This window comes from Heterocephalus glaber, unplaced genomic scaffold (assembly GCF_053883595.1).
Source record: "Heterocephalus glaber isolate CG9 unplaced genomic scaffold, H.glaber_assembly_v1.0 deba00001429, whole genome shotgun sequence".
Taxonomy (NCBI): Eukaryota; Metazoa; Chordata; class Mammalia; order Rodentia; family Bathyergidae; genus Heterocephalus; species Heterocephalus glaber.
Window position 1 is genome coordinate 3,152,616 of NW_028258294.1, and position 25,254 is coordinate 3,177,869.

At 35.8% G+C, this 25,254-nt stretch overlaps 1 protein-coding gene across 22 annotated transcripts in view; it reads right to left on the reverse strand.

Moving 5' to 3' along the window:
* Positions 1 to 325: 325 nt before the first annotated feature.
* Positions 326 to 25,254, reverse strand: part of Sytl2 (synaptotagmin like 2) — a 122,452-nt gene continuing 97,523 nt past the window's right edge. For 8 of the 22 annotated variants that reach the window (XM_087212090.1, XM_087212082.1, XM_087212088.1 and 5 more), the window contains 10 exons: positions 24,058 to 24,105; positions 20,450 to 20,544; positions 17,251 to 17,370; positions 15,818 to 15,987; positions 15,028 to 15,130; positions 12,622 to 12,792; positions 7,380 to 7,458; positions 4,265 to 4,364; positions 2,540 to 2,745; positions 326 to 1,450 (listed from right to left, as the gene is read on the reverse strand). In XM_087212090.1, coding sequence (XP_087068216.1) covers positions 1,305 to 1,450; positions 2,540 to 2,745; positions 4,265 to 4,364; positions 7,380 to 7,458; positions 12,622 to 12,792; positions 15,028 to 15,130; positions 15,818 to 15,987; positions 17,251 to 17,370; positions 20,450 to 20,544; positions 24,058 to 24,105 — 1,238 coding nt within the window. In that variant the 3' untranslated portion in view covers positions 326 to 1,304. Of the gene's footprint in view, positions 1,451 to 2,539; positions 2,746 to 4,264; positions 4,365 to 7,379; positions 7,459 to 12,621; positions 12,793 to 15,027; positions 15,131 to 15,817; positions 15,988 to 17,250; positions 17,371 to 20,449; positions 20,545 to 21,398; positions 21,414 to 24,057; positions 24,106 to 25,254 lie in introns of all 22 variants that reach the window. The other 14 variants (XM_087212094.1, XM_087212085.1, XM_087212092.1 and 11 more) reach the window with 4 other exon arrangements.

The following is a 25,254-nucleotide window of genomic DNA, read 5'->3' on the forward strand; positions in this document are numbered from 1 at the left end:
TAGCCAAAAGTGCCCTTTAAGTGAAATGATGCTAAGAGTTAAAGACTGTGGAGAAATATTAGCTCAACAGAAGTTCATTAGCCTTGTTAGGGAATTTAGATTTTAGTATTTTTAATACAAAATATTTCATTTAAAATAAGTATTATTATTAGATGAGAGGGAACAAGAGGAAGGGAAAAGGGATAAGGGAGGGTAATGTGGAGATAGATATCATCAAAATGTTATATGCATGTATGAAAATACCATATTGAAACCCAGTGTTTTGTAAAATTAATATGCGCTAATAAAAATGTATTTAAAAAAATAGGCTAATTTTCCAATAAAATTTAAATTGTATGATAATTTATTTTAAGGATTTTTACAAAACATTTTATGAAAATTATATATACATAGGAAGTACAGTAAAATTGAACAATTTATATTCTAATTTAAACTTTGTGCAAAGCATATCTGTGACTACCCTTATGCTGCGTTCATATAGTAAAGCTGTAAGAAAAACAATCATATTATGCAAGTTTTTTTAAACATATTTTATTATAAAATACAGACCTATTTTAGGATAGAATTAAGCCCAAATAAGCCAAGAACTGAATTCTACTTTAGCCAGTGGGTGGCACCAAAGTACAGTTGAGCCCAGGAAAAGGGGATTGAACTTGGGACCTTGAGCTTGTGAGGCAGGCAGTGGAACCACTGAGCTAAGTCCCTGGCCCAGGGAGAGCAGTTTTGGAAGGCAAAAATAAATGCAGTAAATCAGTCTTATTGCCCTAACATGAAATTCCATTTTTTCTTGGCGATTACTGAGTATATACTTGTTTTACTATATAATTCTTTGTCATCATTGATATTCTTCCCCCTGCCCCATCCCAGGAATAACTTTCTATTATATTTTTCTCCCTATTTACAAGTCCTACATTTTTCAATAATCAAGGAGAAGGACTTAACTGGAACACAAGATTGGGGTATGAAACACAATGGCAAACTAGAAAATTTTCCTGTTGAAAATAACCCAGATTCAGTATTTCTTGGCAGCTTTTTCTTTGAAGAAGCAGCAACAGTTAGGTTTTCCTAGCTTGGTCACATATCTTCTTTAATGTTGGAATCACAAGCCGCACATCTTGTCATTATTTAAATCCCTTGGGCCTTTTAATCAAATAAACACATGCACATTGACTAATGTGCTGTGTAGTAGTGTTCATCAGGAGTGACAGATAGAAAGTGAAGATTTTTGTCCACATAGTCAGATTTTCAAGATCAGGTTCCATCTATGTAGTAATTTTCAATGGAGAAGCCAGTAGACTCTGAGCTTACTTGGAAATTTTGGCAATCAAAAGCATTCTGAGGGGCAGTGTGGCTTCAATCCAAGTGTTGGGGGAATTTACCATCTTCTCCCAGAGAGCAACTTCCTCCAAAGTGGAATCCATCCAATCTACTTCAGTCCCATAGCTTTTACCTGAAAAAAAAAAAAAAAAAGGTAGTTTGCATTTTACAATGAATAACCTCTTTGGGGAACATGGAGTGTGTGATTCCCTAGTAATAACCACCAATGGAAGACAGATCTGGGACACAATATAAGGATATGTAATTATTTGACCACCTGAGTGACTCTATTGTTGAGATTATTCCCATAATGCCAAGAACAACAATTTCTCTTCACATGAATGTAAAAGCTGGATGAAAATTTATCAGGGATTGGTGCATGCCTGTAATCCCACCCAGTACTTGGAGGTGAGGCAGGAGTATCACCATGAGTTTGAGACTAGCCTGGGCTACATAGTGAGTTCAGGACCAGTCTGAACTACACAGCAAGACCCTGTCTCAAAACACAAAAACAAACAAACAAACAAACAAAAATTTATCAGGACATAAAAGAATTAAAAGGTTTCTGCATTGTGCTGGAGGTGATACTTGAAGATGCCTAGGAAGTGAGGTTAAGGCTTCAGTGCCAAGCAGACTTAATTTAGAATCTTGAATCTTTCCATGAGTAGCTCTGTCACTTAATATTTTTGGCTATCGGGCTGGGGATTTAGCTCAGTGGTGCCACACCTGCCTCGAAAGCACCAGGTCCCGATTTCAATCCCCAGTACCAGAAAAAAAAATTTTTTTTTTGGCTATCATTCCTTTGGAGATAATATTAGTAAATATGTCATAGAACTGTTATGAGGATTAAATGAAATAATGCAAATGAAACATTTAATACCATGAGTAGTGCTCCATAAATATTAGTTATTATTATTCAAAGTACACCTTTAGCCCTGAAGGACCACAAATGTGTTTTCAGGGGAAAGTAGTGATAAAGAATTACTGTTCCCTAGCCCTTTCCCCCAACAGTAACTTGAGCTCTATATGACAGACACTGTACCCTGTTAATCCTCATATCCAGAGGCCTTGGCACACGGCCTGACACTCCTTCCTTCATTCATTCCGTTACACTTAATGGATATAAAGTATCTATTTTCATCAGAAAGAAGCAAAGCAACAAATTTGTAATGTCTCCAGGAGTATTTGGCTCATGGAGAATTAAAAATGTAACAAATGTTACCTGTTCCAAAGCCAATCCGAAGACCTCCTAAAAACTGGTTGGTTAATTTGTAATGGTCCCAGACAGTGAGCTCTACACAGGCTTCCATCAGATCTTCAGGCCTGAACCCATCATATACCATGGTGTGGTTGAAGACGGGGTTGTTGGTTTTCCCTACAGCTCTTGTCTTCTGGCGACTTTTCCTACTGGTATCTGGAAGAATGGTACTACAAAAAAAGGCATTATTATGACAGCATTTCAGTAAGATAGTGAACTTTTGTGCTTCCGATACACTTCAGCACAGCTACTAAAGGTTGGTAATGGAGGGGGAAAGACGGGAGTGACAGTGCTGGTGGTTTGGTCGAAGGGAGAGAAAGGTGCATCATGCTGGAGAGACTCTGGAAATAGAGCTGGGTAGACTTAATTTGAACCCTGAGTCAATGCCACTCATTGACTATACATTTTAGGAAAAGTTACTTAATCTCTCAGATACTTGCTTCCTCATCTGCAAAGTGTGAGTGGTGATGTTGACATCAAAAGGTTGCTATTAGAATTAACACATGAAAAACACTTATGGACAGACACAGTGCTTGCATTTAGTAGCAACTGCCTGCGGATTTCCTTAAAATTTAAAAGTACAGGCTATTCCTGATTATCTACAATAGCCTAAGGAATTACTGTTACACAGTGTTGAAAAAGAAGAGAAACCTCTCCAATTTGCTAGATTTGACTTTGAGAATTAATATGATACTTTTGCTATCATTTGTGTTTTATTTGAGGTAATAATTGAATGAACTTTAATCTACTACATCTCTTATGAAGGCAAGAAAAGTCTAAGAGTAAGTTTAAGTCTAAGAGTAGTTTCAATATGGGACAATATGAGTTAAAAAATTTTACTGGCTGACATCTGTGAAAAATATGTACAGAGAGAATCAGAAATAACACCATATATATTAAAATCTATTTCACATATATTTAAATAACTACTTGTCTCCTAGTAGAATCTACATAGATAAAATTAGAGGGAACAAGGATATTATACTAATCTGTTTAGTTATTATTTACTAGATGCCAGTCACTTTAAATGTATAATAGAGAAAAAGTTTACCACTTAAAAGCCTAAACTATCTTAAGATCTAATGAGCTAACTCTTAGTAAGGGTTTATGTAGCAAATCATTTTCCAAATATCTGCATTCTGATACAAAGAATCTTTGCAAATGGACCGCAAAATATATGGGACAAAAGAGTAAAGAAATGTCTCCTGCTGCACAAAGGAGCCAAAGAGTATGACATTCACTATTAGAAATATGATAAACCTCACCAACAGATATATCCATAAAAGTCCTTACATATCTGAGTTTGAGGTCTCAGTTTCATCTATCTCTACCTCTTAGTGGGGTTTTTTTTTGGGGGGGTGTTATTTTTTGAGACAGAGGTTGCTATGTAGTTCAGGCTGGCCTTGTAGTTCAGGCAGTGATCCTCCTGCTTCGGCCTCCGGAAAGGAAATCTGGGATTGCAGGTGTATGCCACCACGCCTGGCCCCTCTTAATGTTATGATTTTAAAACTAAATGAAGCTTTAGAAATTCATGCTACAGATTCCTAAAGTTCATGTCTGTATTTATTCCAAGCTAACTCATTTAAACTATGACTAATAAGTTTTAGTATCACAGACATAGAGAGCTGAAACCAACCAGCAAAGGTGAGGCTACAATAGACTAGAAGGCCAAAAGATTAATGCTGTTACCATTTAACAAAAGAATTTAGATGGCTTCCCCTTAGCAGTGGAAGATCAAAGCATTCCTTCACCCAGATGTGCACTTCTCCAGTTGTTGGAAGCTTTTTACCTATAATTTTTAAAAAGGAGAGAAAAATTTTATAGCTATTTGTCTCTTTACAACAACACATGCAAAGATGTCAGCCTAAAAATGGTCTAGCTCAAGGATACTAGCTCTAGTGCTCAATGGTATTGAATTGGTTAACTATACACTCTAAACTATATCTTTCATAACCTGGTTATACTGAGCTCCGATGACTCTATAATAATAATTCCTAAGAATGAAAAGACTTCATATTGATTTCAAGTATACAGCATCTCATCATTCTGTTTGGGTTTTACTTGGTTCAATAAAATCAAGTGGATGTGGATCACCCACTTACAGTTATACTCAAAACATCTCAGGGAAATAATAATCCTTTCAAACATTAATATCAATATCAACTGGTATTGGTGGAAGACAATTTAAATATATTTGAGAGTAATCCAGGTATGGTGGCACACACCTATAATCCCAGCACTCAGGAAGCTGAGGGAGGAGGATCACCACTAGTTCGAGGCCAGCCTGGGATACATAGTGAGTTCAGGGCCAGCCTGAACTACAAAATGAGTTCCTAACTTAAAAAAAAAGCCTGACAACTCATCACAACACACAATTCCCTGGGTCCCCCAACTACCAAGTGATAGTGAGGAAAATAGAATATGAGGTTGGCATTTTTATGCATGTTGCTCACAAGTGATAGGATACAAATTATATGCAAAAGAATTTGCCTTTTAGGAAAATCCAGAAGTCACAAGACAGCAGCAATTTGGCCCAAATATATGCTTTCCTTGTCCTTCAATATATTTTTTTTTTTTTTTTGAGACTGGGTCTCACTACCTAGTTTAGGTTGGCCTTGAACTTGCAGCAACCCTCCTGCCTCAGCCTCCTGAGTGCTGGGATTACAGGTGTGCACTACCATGCCCAATCCTCGTAGAATTTTTTAAAACTTAATGAGCATAGACACGCCGAATCAGCCTGCTGCAGACAGGCAGGTCTGTGCACGCCCTACCGAGGTCCCGAGTCGCGCAGAAGACGCCAAATCACCACGCTGCAGACAGGCAGCCACCTGGTTCCACACTACAAAGACGCAGAGGACACCAGACCACCAGACCAAGGTACTGAGTCCCGCTGTTCCCGGCCCAGAGGTAGGGGCTTCTGAGCTGCCGTCCCACTGCTCCTGGTCCAGAGAAAGGGGCTTCCCAGTCACCATCCTTCCTGCTGCTCCTAGCCCAGAGGAAAGGGCTTTTGGGCCACCTTCTGTCCCACTGCTCCTGGCCCAAAGGAAGGGGCTTCTGGGCCACCATCCCTCCCACCCCTCCTGCCCCAGAGGTAGGGGCTTCTGAGCCGCCATCCCACTGCTCCTGGTCCAGAGGAAGGGGCTTCCCAGCCACCATCCCTCCCACTGCTCCCAGCCCACAGGAAAGGGCTTTTGGGTCACCATCCCTACCACTGCTCCCGGCCCCTGTCCCACCTCTCCCAGCTCAAAGGAGGTAATCTGTGCAGGTGCTAACAGCGCGCTGGCCCAGTCGAAATGTGAAAACATGTAAATAAGTCTCAAAACCAGACTTCCAGATCACCTACAGCAACCCCAAAGGGAAATGAGATGGAACACTCTGATACTCAACCACCTGGACCCACTGAACTGGCAACAAAAGGGGATCTGGAAAAAATGTAGTCAGAAATAATTTCTCAGATAACAGGAGAAATTGTGCCCCTAGTGCAAGACATGATTAATAAATCTAGAGAGGAGCTCAGGAACATGATGGAATCCTAACATAAGAAACAAATGGAATCCATAAAACAGATGCAAATAGATTTCCAGGACATGAAAAACTCCATTGAAAGTCTACACAGCACAAGGAGCCAATGTGAGGACAGAATTTCAGATATAGAAGATAAGATTGCAATTAATGACCAGGAAAAGAAAAATTGCTTCAAAATTATAAGGGAACATGAGAAATCAATCCAGCAGCTGCTAGATGATGCAAAGAAGAATAACATAAGCCTGATTGGGCTCAATGAAGAAACAGGAGAGGGTGGATATGACATAAAAAATATCTTCACAGAAATAATGGCAGAAAACTTCCCAAGCAGGGGAAAAGAGCTTGACATACAGATAAGTGAGGCATATAGGACTCCAGATAGCCTTGATCAAAAAAAAAAAACAAAAAACTTAATGAGCATACCTTTTCCTAGTTTAGCTACTGCCCTTACCACCCACTATTTCCTTTATATCACTTGCTTCACTGCCTGATTCCTAAAACATTTGAGCCTGCAATCCCTAATTTCAGCCATAACATTTATACAGATTCTATGAATACTTTGGGGGAACTTGCTTGGGAGATAGAGCAGGGGCTGACATTCATTTCTTCCCAGTTTTTGCTCTTTAACTGGGCTGAAGATCTGAGGCCCCAAAGTCAAGGATGATACAGTAAACTTGAGCAGAAAAGCTTTATCTCTCTTTTTTTTTTGGTACTGGGGATCGAACTTGGGTCCTTAGCTTGTGAGGCAGGCAGTGGAACCACTGAGCTAAATCCCCGGCCCAAAGCTTTATCTCTTAATGAAACTCTCAGAGTGATGTCTAATTTCTTTTTTTCTGTTTTTTTTTTTTTTTTTTGGTACCGGGCATTGAACTCGGGCCCTTGTCCTTGTGCTTGTGCAGCAGGTGGTGAAACCACTGAGCTAAATCCCCGGCCCGATATCTAATTTCTTAAGGACTTTCTTTTAATTCTTCCAATTCCCACCTGTGAAAGAGATCACTCAAGTTCCATTCTTATCACAGCATTATCAAGAGACCCAACTCATGAGTACAGAAAGGGCCATTTACATTAGATGTATACATATTGGAGAATGAGAAAGTTAAAAGAAGGTCTGTATATTGGACTAAAAAAAAAAATGAGTATATGTGCTGCTGAAGTGAGCATTGGACTAAAAAAAATAAGAATATTTGCAGAAGCAGTACTGGTGGTTCTACTCTGAAAATCTTTGGAGAGAAGAGGGAGAAGGAAAGAACATGGATATGAATAGAAAATCATTACATACCAGGAATTGGCTCTGGAACATACTGGAGAGCTAGCTTCATTTCACCTCTGTTTTCTGCTTCAAGGGCAACTGGTGCTGTCTGAAAAATAAAGGAATGTTAATAGTTGTGATACACAGATTTTTTAAAATCTTGTTTCTGGTACTCTATTACAGAACCTTCTGGCCTATTTCTGGGACTCTGTATCATTCATGAGTGCCCTGAATTAAAATCCACTTCTGAATCAGAGATAGGTTAATGTTTTTATAACTGGAAAATCAATGCCATACATCTTGGAAAAACTCACAGGGTGCCCAGAAAATATTTCATGGTCTTCAATCTCAAAAATGGTAGAGTAAAACAGGAAAAAAAGGGGCCAAGGGGAAGGGGAAGTGAGAGGGATAGGGGAAAAGAAAGAAGGGAATGGAATTAATATGAGAAAATGAAAAAATGGAAACAAAGTCTCTTTAAATAGGGAGGGATGGAGGGGTTGAAGGGAGGGCAGCGAAAGGGGGCACAATAAGAACCAAGAGAGACTATGTAAAGGGGCAAATTTCCAATGATGAATGTCATTATATTGTACACCTAAAATGTATCAATAAAAGAAAATTTAAAAAATGGTAGAGAAATCAGAATGGTTTGCTTGGAGATGCAAAAGGTGTCCTGGGATATGTTCATTTTTATAAGAACACACACATTTTGTTAGTCATTCAGCCAGTGTACAATCTTATACTTTCAAAGCTGTATTAACTTGATTGTTAGAAACTGTGTAGGCACCTGTAAGAATAACAAAGACTGGGCAATAACTTAAAAGTGTGTATGTTATTTTCAAGCATAAGAGAGATGGTCTTACTTTCAAATTCTGGTTGGTTAGGGTCTTAGTTCTAAAAGATGAGTACGCATCAGAAACATAATAGAGGCTTGTTAAAACTAAGATGTTTATGGTGGTTAAGATGGTGAGTCATCTTGATTGGCTTTGGGATCCAATCTGGGTTTGGTGGAAAACCCTTCTGGGTTTGTCTTGGTGGGTCCTGGAGGTGTGGCCTTGGGGTCTAAGTCTGGACTCTCACCCCTTCCTTGCCAGCACTGTTTGCCTCTCTGCTTTCCAACCACTACCATAAACTAGCTTCTTTGCTGTCAGGTCCTTCCACTAGGATATTTCTGCCTTGGAGCCAGTTGATGGTGAGCTGAATCTTCAGAAACTGCAAGTCACATTAACCCTCCTCTTCTTTAAATTGTGGGTATCAGGTATTGTGTCACAGTGAGAAAGTAGACTAATACTTAGAGATTTTCCAAGGAATTCGTATCCAGGGGCCCTGGGTAGAGCTAGAAATAAGTGATTAAAGTAATTTTCATGCAACATTTGGGAATTATTTATTTAGTGGAACTTTTTTATTATGTACAATATATGAATGAACTATACAGTGAATGTTTAAATTTTTAAAATTTATTACTTAAAGTCACATTGCCATTAATCCCTCTCAAAATACTTCCTCTTTCTTCAAAAATATTTTTCTCACCATCCTTGCCACTTTTTGAAGCAGTTCTGGAAGTTGTCCTTCCTGTCTTTAGGGGATATGATAAAACATATGGTAAATACTGCTGCCGAATGCCATTCAATGGAAAGAGTTGTATATTTACTGGATCTGGCATTGTGCAACTTCTAGCTCTTCCCCAAAGTCAAAATGACCATGAAAGTTAAATGTTTTGAATCAGTTCAGGTCATCCTGGCAGTGACAACAGCACAACTGAAAATGCTCAGAAAAGAGGATTTCCAGAACAGCTTCAAAACATGACAAGAATGATGGGCTGTGTTGGAAGTGAAGCTGAGTATTTTGAGAGAGGTTAATGGCAATTTGTATTTTATTGTAAATTTTTTAAAATAAAATTTTTTATTCACTGTATTTTTTATCACACCTCAGAGATACCAAATTTGTATTATTTGTATGTATCACTTCTAGCTATGGTAGACTAGCTTGGACCAAATCTACCTTCACATTGACAAAAATTTTAAAGGCGGGATTAAAATAATCAATTTGAAGATGTTAAAGAATTATTGAAACAGAAAAGGATTCAAATGGACAACATGGTTTTGTCTTTCTTTTTGAGACAGGATCTTGCTACGCAGTTCAGGCTGGCCTTAAACTCACTATGTAGCTCAGGCTGGCCTTGAACTCACAGTGATCCTTCTTGCCTCAGCCTCCCAAGTGCTGGGATTACAGGCATGGGCTACTATTTCTGGCTAAATGGACAAGATTTTAGAGCCTAACATTCTTCTCTGCTTTTCACTTTGAAGACTTGGTTGCTTTTTACATAGTTCCAAACTGAGAATATAAAAAGCCTAGCTGAGGGCCACTGATAGGCTGAGCAGAGCTTTTAGCAGTCTCATGGGCAGGGGAACAAATATTGGAATCCATGGCGTACTAAAAAGTAATGCCACTGGAAAACTGCCCAAGACCAGTGGTTTTCAAAGTATGGTTACCTGGGACCCTGTTAAACATTCATTTTCTTGGGTGGTCTCAAAACTAGCTGAATTAGAAACCTTGGGAACAGGGTCCAGAATTTGTGTTTTACCAAGACTTTCTGGTGAATCAGACGCTTGCTAAAATTTCACAACTACTTTCCTAGGTTTTCAGCGGGAACCCCTAAGGGGCCACAGCCTAGAAATGTAAACAAATAACAACTAGATCAGAAAACTGAACATGACCTTCAAGTCAGCTCATTCCAGACTAGGTTAAGGTGGTCTGCTCTATTCTATCAGGAGCAAAATAAACCCTCTCAAATTATCCCCAGAGTTTTTTCATCTACAATGCCTCACATGCAATAAACAATGAATAGGTGCACTAAGACAAAGGACCAAGTGATCAAACTAGGATTTAAGAAGAAATAGATAAGAGACTCACAAATGGTTAAAATATTAAAATTTTAAGATAAATACTTTTAATAACTGTGATTGTTATATTTGTAAAGATAATGCTTTAGAGAAAAATGAAATCAAAACAGTCAAATGAAGATCTAAATCTAAAATGTATAAATTTTATATTGAAGTTGAGTTTAAACTATAGATTAGAAGGTTAAATTATTGAACTGAAAGACAGGTTAGCAAAATATAGCCTGAAACATAGTCAAAAAAGAATATAATTTAATACAGAAATGAGCATAAAAGGCATATGAGATAGAGTTAAAAGGTATAGTATATATGTTTTTTATTTTTATTTTTTGGTACTGGGGATCAAACTCGGGTCCTTGCGCTTGCGCAGCAGGCGGCGAAACCACTGAGCTAAATCCCCGGCCCAGATATAGTATATATGTAATTAAAAGTTCCAGAAAAGCTGGAAAAAATTAGGGAAAAATCAGTATTTGAACAAAGAATTGCTGAAAAATCTTCAAAATTGATGAAAGATACCAACACCCAGATCCAAGATCAGTGAACACAAAACAGGATAAACACATACAAAAATCTATGCTTACAATCATATCAGATCTGTTAAAAATCAAAGACAAAACAATCCTAAAATATGAGCGATAAGATATATAACGTTATTTTCAAAGAACAAAAATAAGATTAATAGCTGATTTTGCAATATAAATGACAGAAGAATACAATGACATGACACCTTCAAAGTGCCAAAAGAAATAATTGCCAACCTAGCAACTAGCAAAAATATCCTTCAAAGATTTATGTAAAAAAGATGCAATACAATGAAAACCTGAGAGAATCGATTGCCAATAGACAAGCACTAAAAGTAGAACTAAACTAAAGTCCTTGGGCACAGGGAACAATTCCACGTAGAGATACAGGAAGGGAGACAGAGAAATAGGGAAGTAAACATCTAAATGAATAGTCAAATCTAAGTGAATAGATTATAAAACAATAATGTCAAATGGGATTTAAAATTTTTGTTTAATCAAAACAGGACTAAAAATGCCACAAAAGATAGGAGAATGAATAAATGAAGCTAAAATATTCTTGGTTCCCTTCCTTATCCTGGAAGTTGTGAAATTCCTAATTTATATTAGATACATTTGTTGTTGGTGGTGGTGCCAAGGATCAAACCCAGGACTTTGCACATGCTCAGCAAGCACTCTGTCACTGAGCTACATTCCAACCTCTATATTAGACACTTTTAATTCAAGGATGACTATTGTAGTCTCTGTATTAACCAATAAAAATAGAAAAAAACCATAACTGACATAGTAACATAGAGAGGAAAATAGAGGGCTGGGGATTTAGCTCAGTGGTGCCAATGCCTGCCTCACAAGCACAATGTCCTGAGTTCAATCCCTGGTACCCCCTCACCAAAAAAAAAAAAAGAGGTAGAGAGGAAAATGGAAGTATATGATAATTAATTAATCTAAAAGGAAGCAATGATGGAAATAAGACAAATAATAAAAATATTAAGATATTAGATTTGTACCCAAAATATATCAATATTTACATTAAGTACAATTGGGCTAAATAATCCAATTAAAAACACAAGTATTTTCAGACTAAAATAGTTTTAATTTAAAACTACTGCTTATAGGAAACATATCTTAACAATAAGAATTCAGAAAGTTTGAAAATGAAAAGACTGAAATAAACTTGTAACTTGTGAAGCTGACACAATTATACTAATATAGACAAAATAGACTTTAGGGCAAGAAATATTACTGAGATAAAAGGCATAGTTTTGAATGACAAAACTGTTAGCCTATCAGAATAAAAATTCTAACTGTGTATATACTTCATAAGATAACATCAAGATAAATAAAAAATAATAAAACTAAAAGTACAACAAGACAAATCCATAATCATATCTTTCTTAGTAATTTATAGTACACATTGACATAAAATCAGTAAGGATATAAAAGATGTTATCAGCCATTATTAACTTAATTGATATAGACCATTATATCCAATAACCATACAATTTACTTTCTTTTCAAGTGACACATGGAACATTTATCAAAATCTGACCATATGCTAGGCTTAACGTATGTCTCACATTTCAAAGGAGTGAAGAACTTAAATGACCTTCCCAAAACCTTGGAAACATTTCTCCTAGGTGACTAAACATTCTCCCTAAGTCTTTCTTACTTTTTCTTCACTGAATGTGCAAGCTAAATAAGTTTAGCCCTAGTTTAAAATGATTCCAAACTACAATCAGATTGCAAGTTAAATGTGTGCTTTTTCCAATACACCAGGCTGCAAACCAACAAACCAACCCCAACCAACTAATTAACCAACCAATTAATCAACCAACCAAGAAACTCTGAACTTACCTTCTGCTTCAGAGGGTACCACTTCAATTGTTTATTCTGTTTGTTGTCCCAGTCCCAAGTTTCCAAATCAAGTTCCACCTCCCCTAGGAAACTGTTACGCTTAAATGTATCCCGATGCCAAACAGACAGATTCAGCTTCTGTGTCTTTAAAATTTGCTTTTCAATCTTATACTGGAGTTCAAAGAAGAAAATTAAAATGATGAATAACATTACATTATGCCAAAGTTATGACACAGAGATGAAGAGAAAAATCATCTGTGCAGATCAGATTTTCTCATCTCTTAGGTTTCAAGTCCCTCAAATATTGCAAAGTCACCTTATTCTAAGTGTCATGATTCTAAAAGCTAAAATCCATTTTTCATAAAAACTGACATTCTTTCCCCTCTGGAAAAGCAAACCGTGGCTCAAATATCATAGCTGGTAATGGCTTTCTAAAAGACAAAAGCCAATTATTTGATTTTGGTGGATATTTTTAGACCAGATACAACATAAATCAAATTCAGTCTAAAAACACAATCAAATTTACTCCAATTCTATTTTATACCTGAAAATAAAGTACTTTTAAAAATGTATTTGTTTCTTAGAGCATTTTTAGGTTCACAGCAAAATTGAGCAGAAAGCTCAGAGTCCACATATACTGCCTGCCCCTCCATATGCACTTCTCACTGTGAACAACCCACAAGGACAAGATAGCTTTCAAAAAAAAGATAAACTTGGTTTTTCCCCACTTCATATGGTCAAATAGACTGTATCCTATCCTAGGCTGTATCCTAGTTTTTCATCTAAACATACTCAAACCTCGATTATATATAATCAAGGAAGGAATAATAGTACTTCTAAAAATAATCTCCATCTGGCTTTGTGAAATACTACTTGAATGGCCATTTTGGTTGCAGAAAACCTGCCTTTCTCTGAGTTTACCATGTAAATGAGCTGGCTTTTCCTGAGAATAGGGTTGAAGTAGCTGACCCAGAAATAGCTTGGGTACTAGAGTTATCATAGTCAAATTATAATTAAAAACTTGCTATTGAAGCCAGGTGTGGTGGTCCAAGCCTGCAATTACAGCCCTTGGGAGGCTGAGGCAAGAGGACTGCCCCGAGTTCAAGGCGAGCCTGGGCTACATAGTGAATTCAAGGCCAGCCTGTACTATAAAGCAAGACCCTATCTCAAAAAAAAAAAAAAAAAAAAAAGCAAAACTTGCTGTAGAAAATCTACAAGTAGTTAATTCAACCACGGATGACTGAGAGTTCATGTAACTGTTTCTTCCTCTTTTCCCAAAGGATAATCAAAAAGAGTTTTCAGAAAGATAGAAAAAAGAATACTTCTTATATTTTTAGTTTTAAATGATCTGTTAATCACCACAAAGCATAATGCAGTTTGGAGGAAGGGGAAAAAAAGAATACATCTTTCCTTCCAATAAATATTTTTTGGTACTTATCCTAGATACTGTATTACTAGTCAATATTTGTTAAATGTTTAATGTGTGCTAATCACTTCACATATATTAACTATCTTAATGTCCACAACTACGGAAGTAGGTAAGTACTATTATTTCCCTTTTGCAGATCCCAAAACTATCATTATCCTCTATCTAAGATCTGAGGTGCAGACATGTTATTTGCTCAAAGGCACAGAATATACACAACACAATGCTGGTCCCTGGCCTCATGGAACTTAAAACTTAGTGTCAAGGTAGAAAAATTAAACTATTAGTTTAAGTGCTGAGCATTAGAACAACCTATAGTAAAGCAATGTAATTAAGGCAGCAAAGGGTAGGGAAACAGAGTTATTAAGGACAGGTGCTTGTAGGAATAAGCATTTAAGACTGTGTAGGAGGTAGGTAGGGAAAGAATGTGGGAAAGACTATTACAGCCTCAAGGAACAAAAAGTCACTACAATGAAAGAAAATACAGAATGCACTTGAAAGTACAGAAGGGATTATGGGGTGACCAGAAAAAAGACTTTGAAAGAATGGAGCTCAGGTTGTGAAGGAACTGGTATGTATGTTATAAAGGATGAATGTGATCTTTAGGATACTGGAAATCTTGAAAGACTTTAAGCAGAAAAACAGTGATCAGAATTGTGCTATGGAAGATAATTCTGGTTGTAACACTAAACTATCCACTATATCCTCAAGCAAATTTTTTTATTTCTCTTAAGTTTTCATTTGTCTCTCTGTGACATGTAGCTAACACCTGCCTGCAGGAAATGCACAGGGAGTGCATGGCATAATGTATATACATTCGTTTGTATCATCTCATACAAAATACATTCTCAGAAAATGTTCACTCCTTTCCTTCTTTTCCCTTAGTGACTGACTTTGTGCAGATATTATCCAAAAAGACACAGCTATTTCAATGCCCAGGTTATCTTTAGGATTTTCCTACATAAAGAGTTTATAGATACCCGCAATATCTCGTTAAACACAGGGTTCAAGGTTTTCTTTGCTACGAGTGTTTTCTTCTTGCCCATTTTGCCTTTGTCCGGTAACAAGTAGGTCTTTACATATCTAAAAAAGAGATGTGAATAGTCAAGAAGTGCAGAGAAGATAAAAATGATGTTTCTACCTCTTCTTACCATACAATGAAAACTGACCACAGACATTATTTTACAACATTGAGAAAAGGAGTAATTAATAAATGTTCCCACCAACACCTTTATATTTTTAGCATTTAAAGGGATTTTAGTGGAATGGATCATTTAATATTTTCTGAAGATTTTTAAAGGAAATTTCCTGAATTCATTATTTTTTTTTGGCTTTAGTTAATATGTGTGTATAAGGGGTGGGGGCAAATCTCTAATATAGTGTTTAAATCTGTTGGTTTGTTTCTTATTGAGAAAAGGCTTTGGTGCTTGCGGTTTTATTAAAGTGTTTGTTACTGAAAAGAAATCAGTCCTGGCACACAACTAATTGAGCCATGGTTGATGCAAAAAAAAAAAAAAAAAAAGAAAAGAAAAGAAGAAGAAAAAGGATGTTGAGCCCATTGTTTTATAGTAGTATTTTTTAAAAAGGCATTGGGCTTGACACAGCAAAATAATTAAAAATCATACTTCCCTCCAACTTTTTAAATATTCCTTTTAACACAGTCACACACAGACCCTCCCTTTGATTACTTTTTTCCCTTCCTAGTTTCTATAGGATCAATGGTTTGAAAACTACAAGACAGTAAATACTGTAACTCCAAAATGTACTCACGGGTCCGAACGCTGTCTTTTAATGTCTGCTGCTGCTAAGTCCTTGCACTGGGCCACAAAAACATGCAGTTCCTTCAGTGACTCCACATAGTCAACTGCAAACTGAATATTTCCTTTCACTTCCAGATTGCCAAAGTCTCCACTATAAACACTCATCACACTGCCACTCACCTGAAAACATCAGAAACATGCAATGTTTGTCTCAGCCGCATTCTTAAAGCCAATGCAAGGTTCACAGACAGAATCCTTGCTTGGCATTATTTCTCTACCTTGCATATAAAAAATAGTTAATTTCATATGGGGTAAGGATATTAACAGATAACCTGATGCGATCTTCATCACTAGGGTTTTAAAAAAAGTTGCTCTTAAAAGACATAGATGAAAAGAGAAATGTAAAGTTATTTAGATGCTGGCTCATTCAAAACAGAATGATTTTATGGTAGGTGGCATTCAGAGTTCCACTTTTAGGCATGCATAGTATTTAAAATGCTAAAGAAAGAGAATATGAGAAACCCCAGGCACACAAATCACAGTGACAAATAGCTTAAATTTCCAAGGCACTAAAAAGGAATTTTACCACATTACCCACTCAATCTAGAAAAATGCTTATTGAGCCATGCACTTTTTTGGAGGTCAAGAAGGGTAGAAAATGGATGATTGATGAAGTGGGTTTAAAGACTTCCCAAGGGCATATATTAGATTATCAGCAGAAAATCAATGAAATAAATTTTTTAAAAAGGTTTCAGAAATGCAAGGCTAGTAAGAATTTAAGCATAATTTCATCATTTGTTTAGCATACCTGATATGTACGCATATCAGGAAAATATTTAGCTAAGTGTGTATCAATACATTTACATATGTGTATTTCTGCACACATACCACATGCACACACAGCTCCCTCACTTTATGCAAGAAATTTCCATGTAAAGTCAAACTCTCTTAAATCAAATCTCAGCGACTTTACCTAAGGAATTTTCCTTTTAAAACCCTGTTCTCTACCTTGCTATAAGGCAAAGACTTATCTTTCCTATTCTTTAATATGAATCAGTATATTTATTCAACTAGTTTATTAAAGAGAGAAGTACAATCATATGCCTTTCACAGTATATAAAAATGCATCTGATACAAACAGATTTTATAATAGCTACCCCATTTGTTACATAAAAAATTTTAGTGATACATCTTGCTGGAAATTTAAGCTTATTTCTGAAGCACAGTACTTATATTTACAATTTTTATTCATAATAATGAATAGGAAACCCTTTATTCTTAAAAAAAATGTAGTTCACCAGAAGCTAATTATGGATTAGAGAAAATGCTTGTGCCCTCAGAGTCTGAGAACAACAACAGGAGGCCACTTTACAATCAGCAGAAGCATGGCAAAGCAAGGTTTAGAGCAGCAGAGAGATTAACACGGAGCCTTTGTTTACATACAGAAGACAAGGATGTCATGCCAGAGGAGCTGCTAAGATTGGTTAAAGAGCTTGGGCTCTTCTTGTGTCTGCTGAGCTGGTAACTGCTTTCTGATGCTGTATCTGTTTCTCTGTCATCACTCTACAAAACAGCATATAATATGCACAGTATTTAAATTCAGAATGAATCAAGGTTAGAATCTATGTTTAGGCAAAGATGATATCTTGGTATCCACTGTTCTATGATATTTCCCAAGGTCAAAGGACACTAGTGCTAATTACCAAAGAAAGGGATGCAGGATGACATGAGTGGCTTTCCCAGGATCTAGCCTAAGGAGGAGGGCAGTGCTTAGCTACCAGAATAGCAAAGTGATTTTTCTACATGCAAGGTGGCTCCAAGGTGCTATGGAAGACAGCACTATTGTGAGTTTTTTGTTACTTTTAAAATATTATGTATTTACATTACTTTTTAATATATAAAATATATAATAATAATAAATGAAAATAATATGAAAAATTACCCAGGTAACAAAAGGTTTAAGTATCTTGCCAAAACAAAACATCATGCTTAATTCCTGTGATTATTATCATAGCCCCAGCTTCCCTAAAAAATGCAGGTCTTTTACTTGAGATACTATTAAAGTAGGAAAAAGAAATGTTAGTCTGATCTGTCTCAATTACAGTATATATAAATTCTTTTACAATTTTTAACTATTCTTTGTGTATTTCTGTAACATTAGTGTGCTTATCTTTTTGTTGCTATGAGAAAATATATTAAATTACATATTCTATCCACATTATATTTTAACACATTTCTTTAAAAAACTAAAAAGCAGTAAGATATTTATTTTAAATATATGCCAAGAAAAATCTACCTTGGACAAGAAAGAAAAGTTGCAGTGACAAATTTCATTGTATTTATATCTAAAGTTTGTTGGATGGTAGCCTACAAAATTCAAGATTCACAATGAGCTCCTTTTGGTGTTAGAGAGCTTATGGAGCAATTCACTGGTTCCTAGGGTGATAGAGGAGTAGTTAGTTCATGCCAACGTATTCCATGACCATGCAATTATGCATCAATATAATGGATGCCAATGCTAATGCAGATGAATAAAGGAGTTAAATAAAAACAAAATTAATGACTTGCATGGATGACCAAAGAATCCTCTTCCAAGGATTAAAAACAGTCCATAGCTTTTAAGTGGCTGTGGAGTCACACTGTCTCCCAACATGCTTAACAATCCATCTTCCTGCATTTTAGCACATACTATATTCTACCTAGCATATCAGATCATTAGTGAATTTTTATAAGGCTATAACTCTGTCTTGTTGACTTGAAACAGGCTTTCATGTAGTGTAGTTGACGCTCAACAAATGTAACTAATGCTAAGTCTCAAAAGGACAATAGATGAAGGACTGAGGCCTAATTTCATCCCCAAGTCCTTCACCTTCCAGCTCAACATAATGCTCTTTGAAAGGTAAAATGGTACACTTCAATTCTGGCATTTCTGGTACACAAACCCAAGTAATCTGAACTTTTTTTCTGGGCAGGTTAAAATTCAGTGGAGAAGAAAAATGTAAAAAACTAAAAATTGATATAATTTAACACTTAAATTATTACATAGTTCCAAGACCAAAGCAGATCTACAAAGGTATAAAACCGCAGAAACTCCACAGGGTAGCTACTGTGGCTTTCCGGCTAATGAGTTAGTTCCAAATTCATTCCAAATGAAACTCTGATGTGACTCTTAAATATATTCAAAGTCTGAGTATTTGCAGATACAGTTCATCAAAGGTCAGACCTGTGCACAGCAGGTGACCAGGATGGATGTTACTCAGAGTTTTCCTCACATTCTAACTACTAAAAGAACGCTTGAGAATGCTTCTCTTTCACCATCAGGAATCAGATCAAAAACAAAAACAGTAGGCTGGGGATTTAGCTCAGTGGTTTTGCCGCCTGCTGCGCAAGCACAAGGACCCAAGTTCAATCCCCGGTACCAAAACCAAAACAAAACAAAACCATAGTAGCTGTTAACATTTTTAGTGGCTAATCACTGTGCTCCAGGCAGTATGCTATGCATTATCTCACTCATTCCCTACAATCTCACTTGGTAGGTACTAGCAGACCAGACTTACGGAAACTAAGGAATCTATCCATGATTGCACAGCAATTTTTTCTGACTCTAGACCTCAGGCTCCTAACACCTGACTGCAAGAACACAGGATCTTAAGTCCAAACACCGACTTAAAGTCCTAGATCTACTTTTTAGCTAAGGGTCTTTCTTTTTTTAAGGTGAAGAAAATAGTATCTACCAAAAAAAAAAGGAAAATAGTATCTACCATGTAGAGTTAGAGTTGGCTGTCAGAGCCTGGTACAGAGTAGGTACTCCATGAGTATAGTTCTTGGCTGACACAGTATACAATGGAGGTTACCAGACTGGGAATCAGATCTTGGCTTCAGTCCTGGTTCAACCCTTTCTGGCTGAGGGAGGTCACTTCACCTCTCGTGGTCTCAGCTTCCTTACCTGTAATATCTGGGGATAATGATGGTATGTACTTCCCATAGCTGATGTTCAATTAAATGAAATAATAAATGTAAAGTTCCTCGTACCCAATAAATGCTCCTTAAAGCTTGCTGTGTCACTGTTACTTTTTACTTTAACAGATGTTTTCAAGGTAGTCATGCTATCTAGATTAAGCTTTCACAAACCAACTTAAGGCAACTGAGGCATGGTTAATTCATGCCAATGTATTTCTGCTTGGATTTCTCATTTTGTACTGACTTTGAAACAAAAGTCACAATCTCAAATCTATGCAATCTGACTTCACTGACCAAAAAGAGTTACTGTTTGAGTCAAATGAGACATGTATTGCCTTGCTCCAGGATTAACAACAACACTGTTTCCTTGACTTTCAAGGCAAGGGTCAATCCTGCTTTGGTCTTTGCTAAGTAGAAAACAAACACAATGATTTGGGCATACCAAATCTACCCTTCTTCCTCCATTTTTCTTATCTTTTTTCAGTTTGTTGTTGTTGTTGTTGTTGTTTTTTAAGAACAGGGCCTTGCTATGTAGTCCAGGCTGGCCTTGAACTCTCTATGTAGCCCAGGCTAGCCTCAAACTCACAGTGACTCTCCTGCCTCAGCCTCCCAAGTACTGGGGCTACAGGCACCACCATGCCCACTGGCTCTATTTTTCTGAAAGTACAAAAGACCAACTTGCCTCATCTTGTAGAAATGCTGGAACAGACTTGCTCATCCTTTTGAGTTTGTCAGGGTGGGAAAACTGATCATCAGGTTGTGAAGGCACTGTAGAAACTAAATAGGAGCATTTCAATTTCAAAATTATTTTTACAATTTTCAGGCATTAGGCATAAATTGAAAACACACTTTTTCATCTCTGAAGAGACATGTTTTATAAAAAGGTTAAAAGCAAAGTAGTTTACATGCACAGGATCTTGAGATAAGCAACATGCAGTTTTCATAAATTATATACAGAGAGAACTAGCAAGGAGTTGAACCAAATAAAAATTAATTTAAAAAATACTAGTTCTTATTGAATTGGAGCTGGACTTGAATTACATTAAAATAGTCTGTCGATGTGAATTGGTTTTACTTTTTTTCACATTAGAGTTTTGAACATCAAGTTCTATAATTTATTGGTTCACCTCCTTGAGATATATTATTAATGTGCTGCAGGCTGAAAAACTATTTCATCTGGATATTAAGGATATTTGTACACAATTCAATAAAAGTATCTTTGACTACTGAGTGCCTAAGAGGTTTATTCATTTAGTGATCATGAGGATTCCTTTTCTGATAGTGTTTCTCACTTAGAATTATGAAAGTATAATATAAAAATTATTTTTTGAAACTATAAATCATTTAGATACCTTTTTAAAAGAGAATTTTCCATATCCCAAGGCCAAGTTTAAGTATTTCAAGATAGGATAATTTAAGCATTTAATATGAAAATATAGCAAATATAGTTATCTTCTTTCTGATTTAGTAAGTAGAAGACACAATAAGATGAATTATAATTTTCATTTGCATCTTTATCGTTAGAAAACTACATTTTTCTTTGCCTAATAATCAAAATATTGAAGCTTTTCTTATATTGAATCATAGCTCTTATAATGAAAGAGAATTTCTTAAGACACTTAGAAAAGTACCTGATGTAGTAGGATCTGTATGGGTATTTTAAAAAATAAATAAATATTATTTAAAATCTTTAAATTATACTGTGAACACAATATACATATATTAACTTGGCTTTATCATTAAAAAGATAATAAATAAATATAAAAGATAATAAATATTATTTAAAATCTTTAAATTATTCTGTGAACACAATATACATATATTAACTTGGTTTTATCATTAAAAAGATATTAGGAAAATAGATAAAAAATCAAGTTATAATTCTATGTATAACACAAAAGACTCAAATTTGACCCTCAACATTAGCTAAATTCACTTTAATTGAAAGAAATCTAATGAAAGAAAATCTAAAATTTGAGCTACACACATTAAATACAATTTTCAGGCATTAGGCATAAATTGAAAACACACTTTTCTTTCATGTCTGAACAGACATGTTTCATAAAAAGGTTAAATGCACAGTAGTTCATATGCACAGGAGGTATCATTTAGCCTTAAATATACTCCAAAATCCAGTAATAGTGTCTCGTTAGCATACCTACTTTAATTCATCACTTTCCAGTAAATAACAAGTGCGTGTGTGTGTGTGTGTGTGTGTGTGTGTGTACTGGAGTGAGTTATATTGGTAGTAGTTAAGATTATGTCACATAACATGGCCCAGTGAGAATAAAATTTTTTTTGTTACAACCTATTATTATTTTCTAAGTATATTATTTTCCAAGTATATTGTTGGATGATGGTTTTCAAGTCAAATTCAGTTATACCCATTACTGAAATGTAGTCAATTTTACATTTATGAGCATAAATTATTTATGTTTTGATCATGTTTTTTATTTTGTGTTATGGTAAGAATATATTATTTACTAGTAAAAAGGCACTAAGAATCATTTTGGAAAATGTTGAAAAGTGAGAAATTAATTTACTCAGAGTTCAGCACACAATTGGTCTACTTGTCTTGACCAGTAACTGTCTAAGCCAATTAGGAGGCCATGAATAAAGATATAACTATATAGCCATATGGTTATATAATATTTTCTTTCATTCCTCAGGCCAAATGTTGAATAAAACATGGCAAGATAAAGTCAGATGCCCAAACTTGATCATATCCCAGTTCAAAAGCAACTGGAGAAGTCTGTTGCTCTAACACTTCTTAGAAGCAGAAGTCTTATATTGTTTGCAATAGCCAGACAGCACATACTCACAAGGGTCTGGCCTGAACTGTCTTCTTTCCTAGGGAGCTCTTAAGAATTTGTCAAGTCATGTGCCAAAGCTCAGCACCTTCACCAGATAGCAGGAAGAACTCATGAACAAAGTCTCAGATTTCATATTAGATGTCACTGACTTCTTGCATCAGCACATTGTTTATCTAATGACCCCTTTAAGGCCCATTAGCACATCCAAAGGCTGTTGGGGAATTATTATTAAAAATACTGTGGAACTGAGGTCAGGGAAAACACATATATCACTATCTTCATTCCTCCAATGTCTAGGTTTATGAAACTGGGGAGCTGAGAAATCACATACATGCATGCATTACTAGGTCCTACAAACATTTAAAAACATCATTTGTCTTTAAAAGAGCAGTCACAGCTAAGTAATCTTAAGATTGAACAGAAAAGAGGGAACAACCATTATCTTTGCATGGTGGTAGACATTAATTAGTTGATGGACATTTGTCAACATGGGTATACATTTATTTCTAAGATTCAGATGTTCACTTCCCTTTTATGTTGAATATTTGCTGTTGAACTTCAGCTCTAAACCTCAGAATATAAACCTTGAACATAAAATTTGCTTTCATAGATATGTAGAGGCAAATACAGCCATGTTACATTTAAACTGCCAAAATATAGTTCTTTCTTGGGTCCAATTAAATTGAATACTGTAAATTGCTTCATGGCTACAATCTTGTACAGAGGCCACAAGAGATTCAATACTCAAAGCCATACTCCAACATAAAAGCCAAAGGAAATCAGAAGATGTCAACTTGATTTTAAGCAGACATAAAGAGCAGAGACTGACAAAAGTCAATAATATTCAGTAACTGCAATATAAATATAATACATATTTTAAATATTTAGCTCTCCCTTAGAACCATGAATTTTTTTATATAGACAGTAGCAAAATGTTTTTTAATTTATATATTAATTGGTACATTTTAGGTATAAAATACATTTACATTTATCATTGGGTGCTTGTACCTGAACATGATGTATCTTAGTTATTTTTTCCCGCATTAACCTATGCGCCCTTCACCCCCTCCACCCTTCCCTATTTACATAGACTTTGTTTCCCTTTTTTTTCTTTCTCATAATTTTTCCTTTCCTTTCTTCCCTTTCCCCTTCCCCTCCTGCCACCCCTACCCCTTTGGACCTTTTCCTATTTCAAATTATCAATTATTCGTTTTAATCATTTTCATCCTTATTTACACTTTCAGTTTCTCACACTAGAGATACTATTTGGTATTTACACATCTGTGTCCTATTTCACTTAAGAGTATGGCCTCAATAAAATGTTTTTAATAAACCCTAATCAGAATGAAATAGTTTTGCAAGCTGCAAAAGTTCAGCAATAGTAAGTGCTGCATTATTAATGGGTTAGTTCTTTCAGTATATTAAACACTATGCAAAGAGAACATTTAGTCATTTTGAGAAAAATCCTGCTACTCACTTCCTGGTGTGCATTCATTTGTATCTGGTTCCTGATCTGCTTTTTGATCTACTCAGAAGAGTAACATTGAGAATAAATACCATTTTAACAGAAGGATTAAACAGACATGAAAGTAAAGCTCAAATGTCAGTTTCACAACAGAAACTTGGAATATATTGACAAATTTTCAGCTTGCTTTCGTCCATATGCCAGTGCGACTTTCATCAACCTTCTTAGGGTCTGCTGTTCAACTAAAAACTAAGATCTAGCATAGAAGATGTGCAGCCTCTGTCCTTTCATCCACAACATTGAAATGGAAAGGAAGGACAAAGCTGAGATTCTTTTCCATGCCCTCACTAACTGACTAGCCACAACATCTTAGGAAAATCATCAAATTTCTCTGAGCTTTTCTTATTGGCAAAATAAATAAAATCTTGCCCCTCCTATTTCAATGAGGTTGTTGTAAAATAAGAAAGACAAAACTATTACATAAAAGCAAAGATTTTTAAAGGGCTCAGTCACTATATTTTATATAGGAAAACTCAGTGAATAACATTTTTATGACTACAGTGAAAGCAATTTAGAAAAATGTAAAACAGCAAACAAATATAAATTACTCATTTGCATAAATTCTGAACCCTAAAAATTGGACATTCTTCCATCCCTCAACCCACCAAGACACTATTATCCTATTCCTTTAAAAAATGAACCAAGTAATACGTGATCCATTGACAAGCTTCAAGATATTTTGGCTCCTTATATTTAGAATCAATTAATTTTACACTCAGCCTAAGTTATTTGTATCAACAGAGGCAAGATTCCTCCACTCTTATTCTAGTACCTTTCCCTTTTTATGGTGGTTATGTCTGGTGATCTAAATGCTGAGACTTGAGAAGAAAACACAGAAATAACTTAACCCAAGAACCCCTTCTACTCTTTCTTCTTTCAAAAGTTCTGCAAGTCAGAGAAGTAGAAATCAGCTCATATCCATAGAAACACAATTTCCTATTTATAGAAATCCTTGCTTCCCCAGGGTCACTATTGAGATCCTCACAATGGTAACACCAGAAGCCTTAAATATACACACAGTATTTAATGCACTAAGTCAGAACAGTTTTTATAATAATTTAGGCACTATTGGCCACATAGTGGCAAATGACATTCTTCTATTTATCCAACAGTGACTGCTCAAATCACCCCAGCCACAATTTAATACAC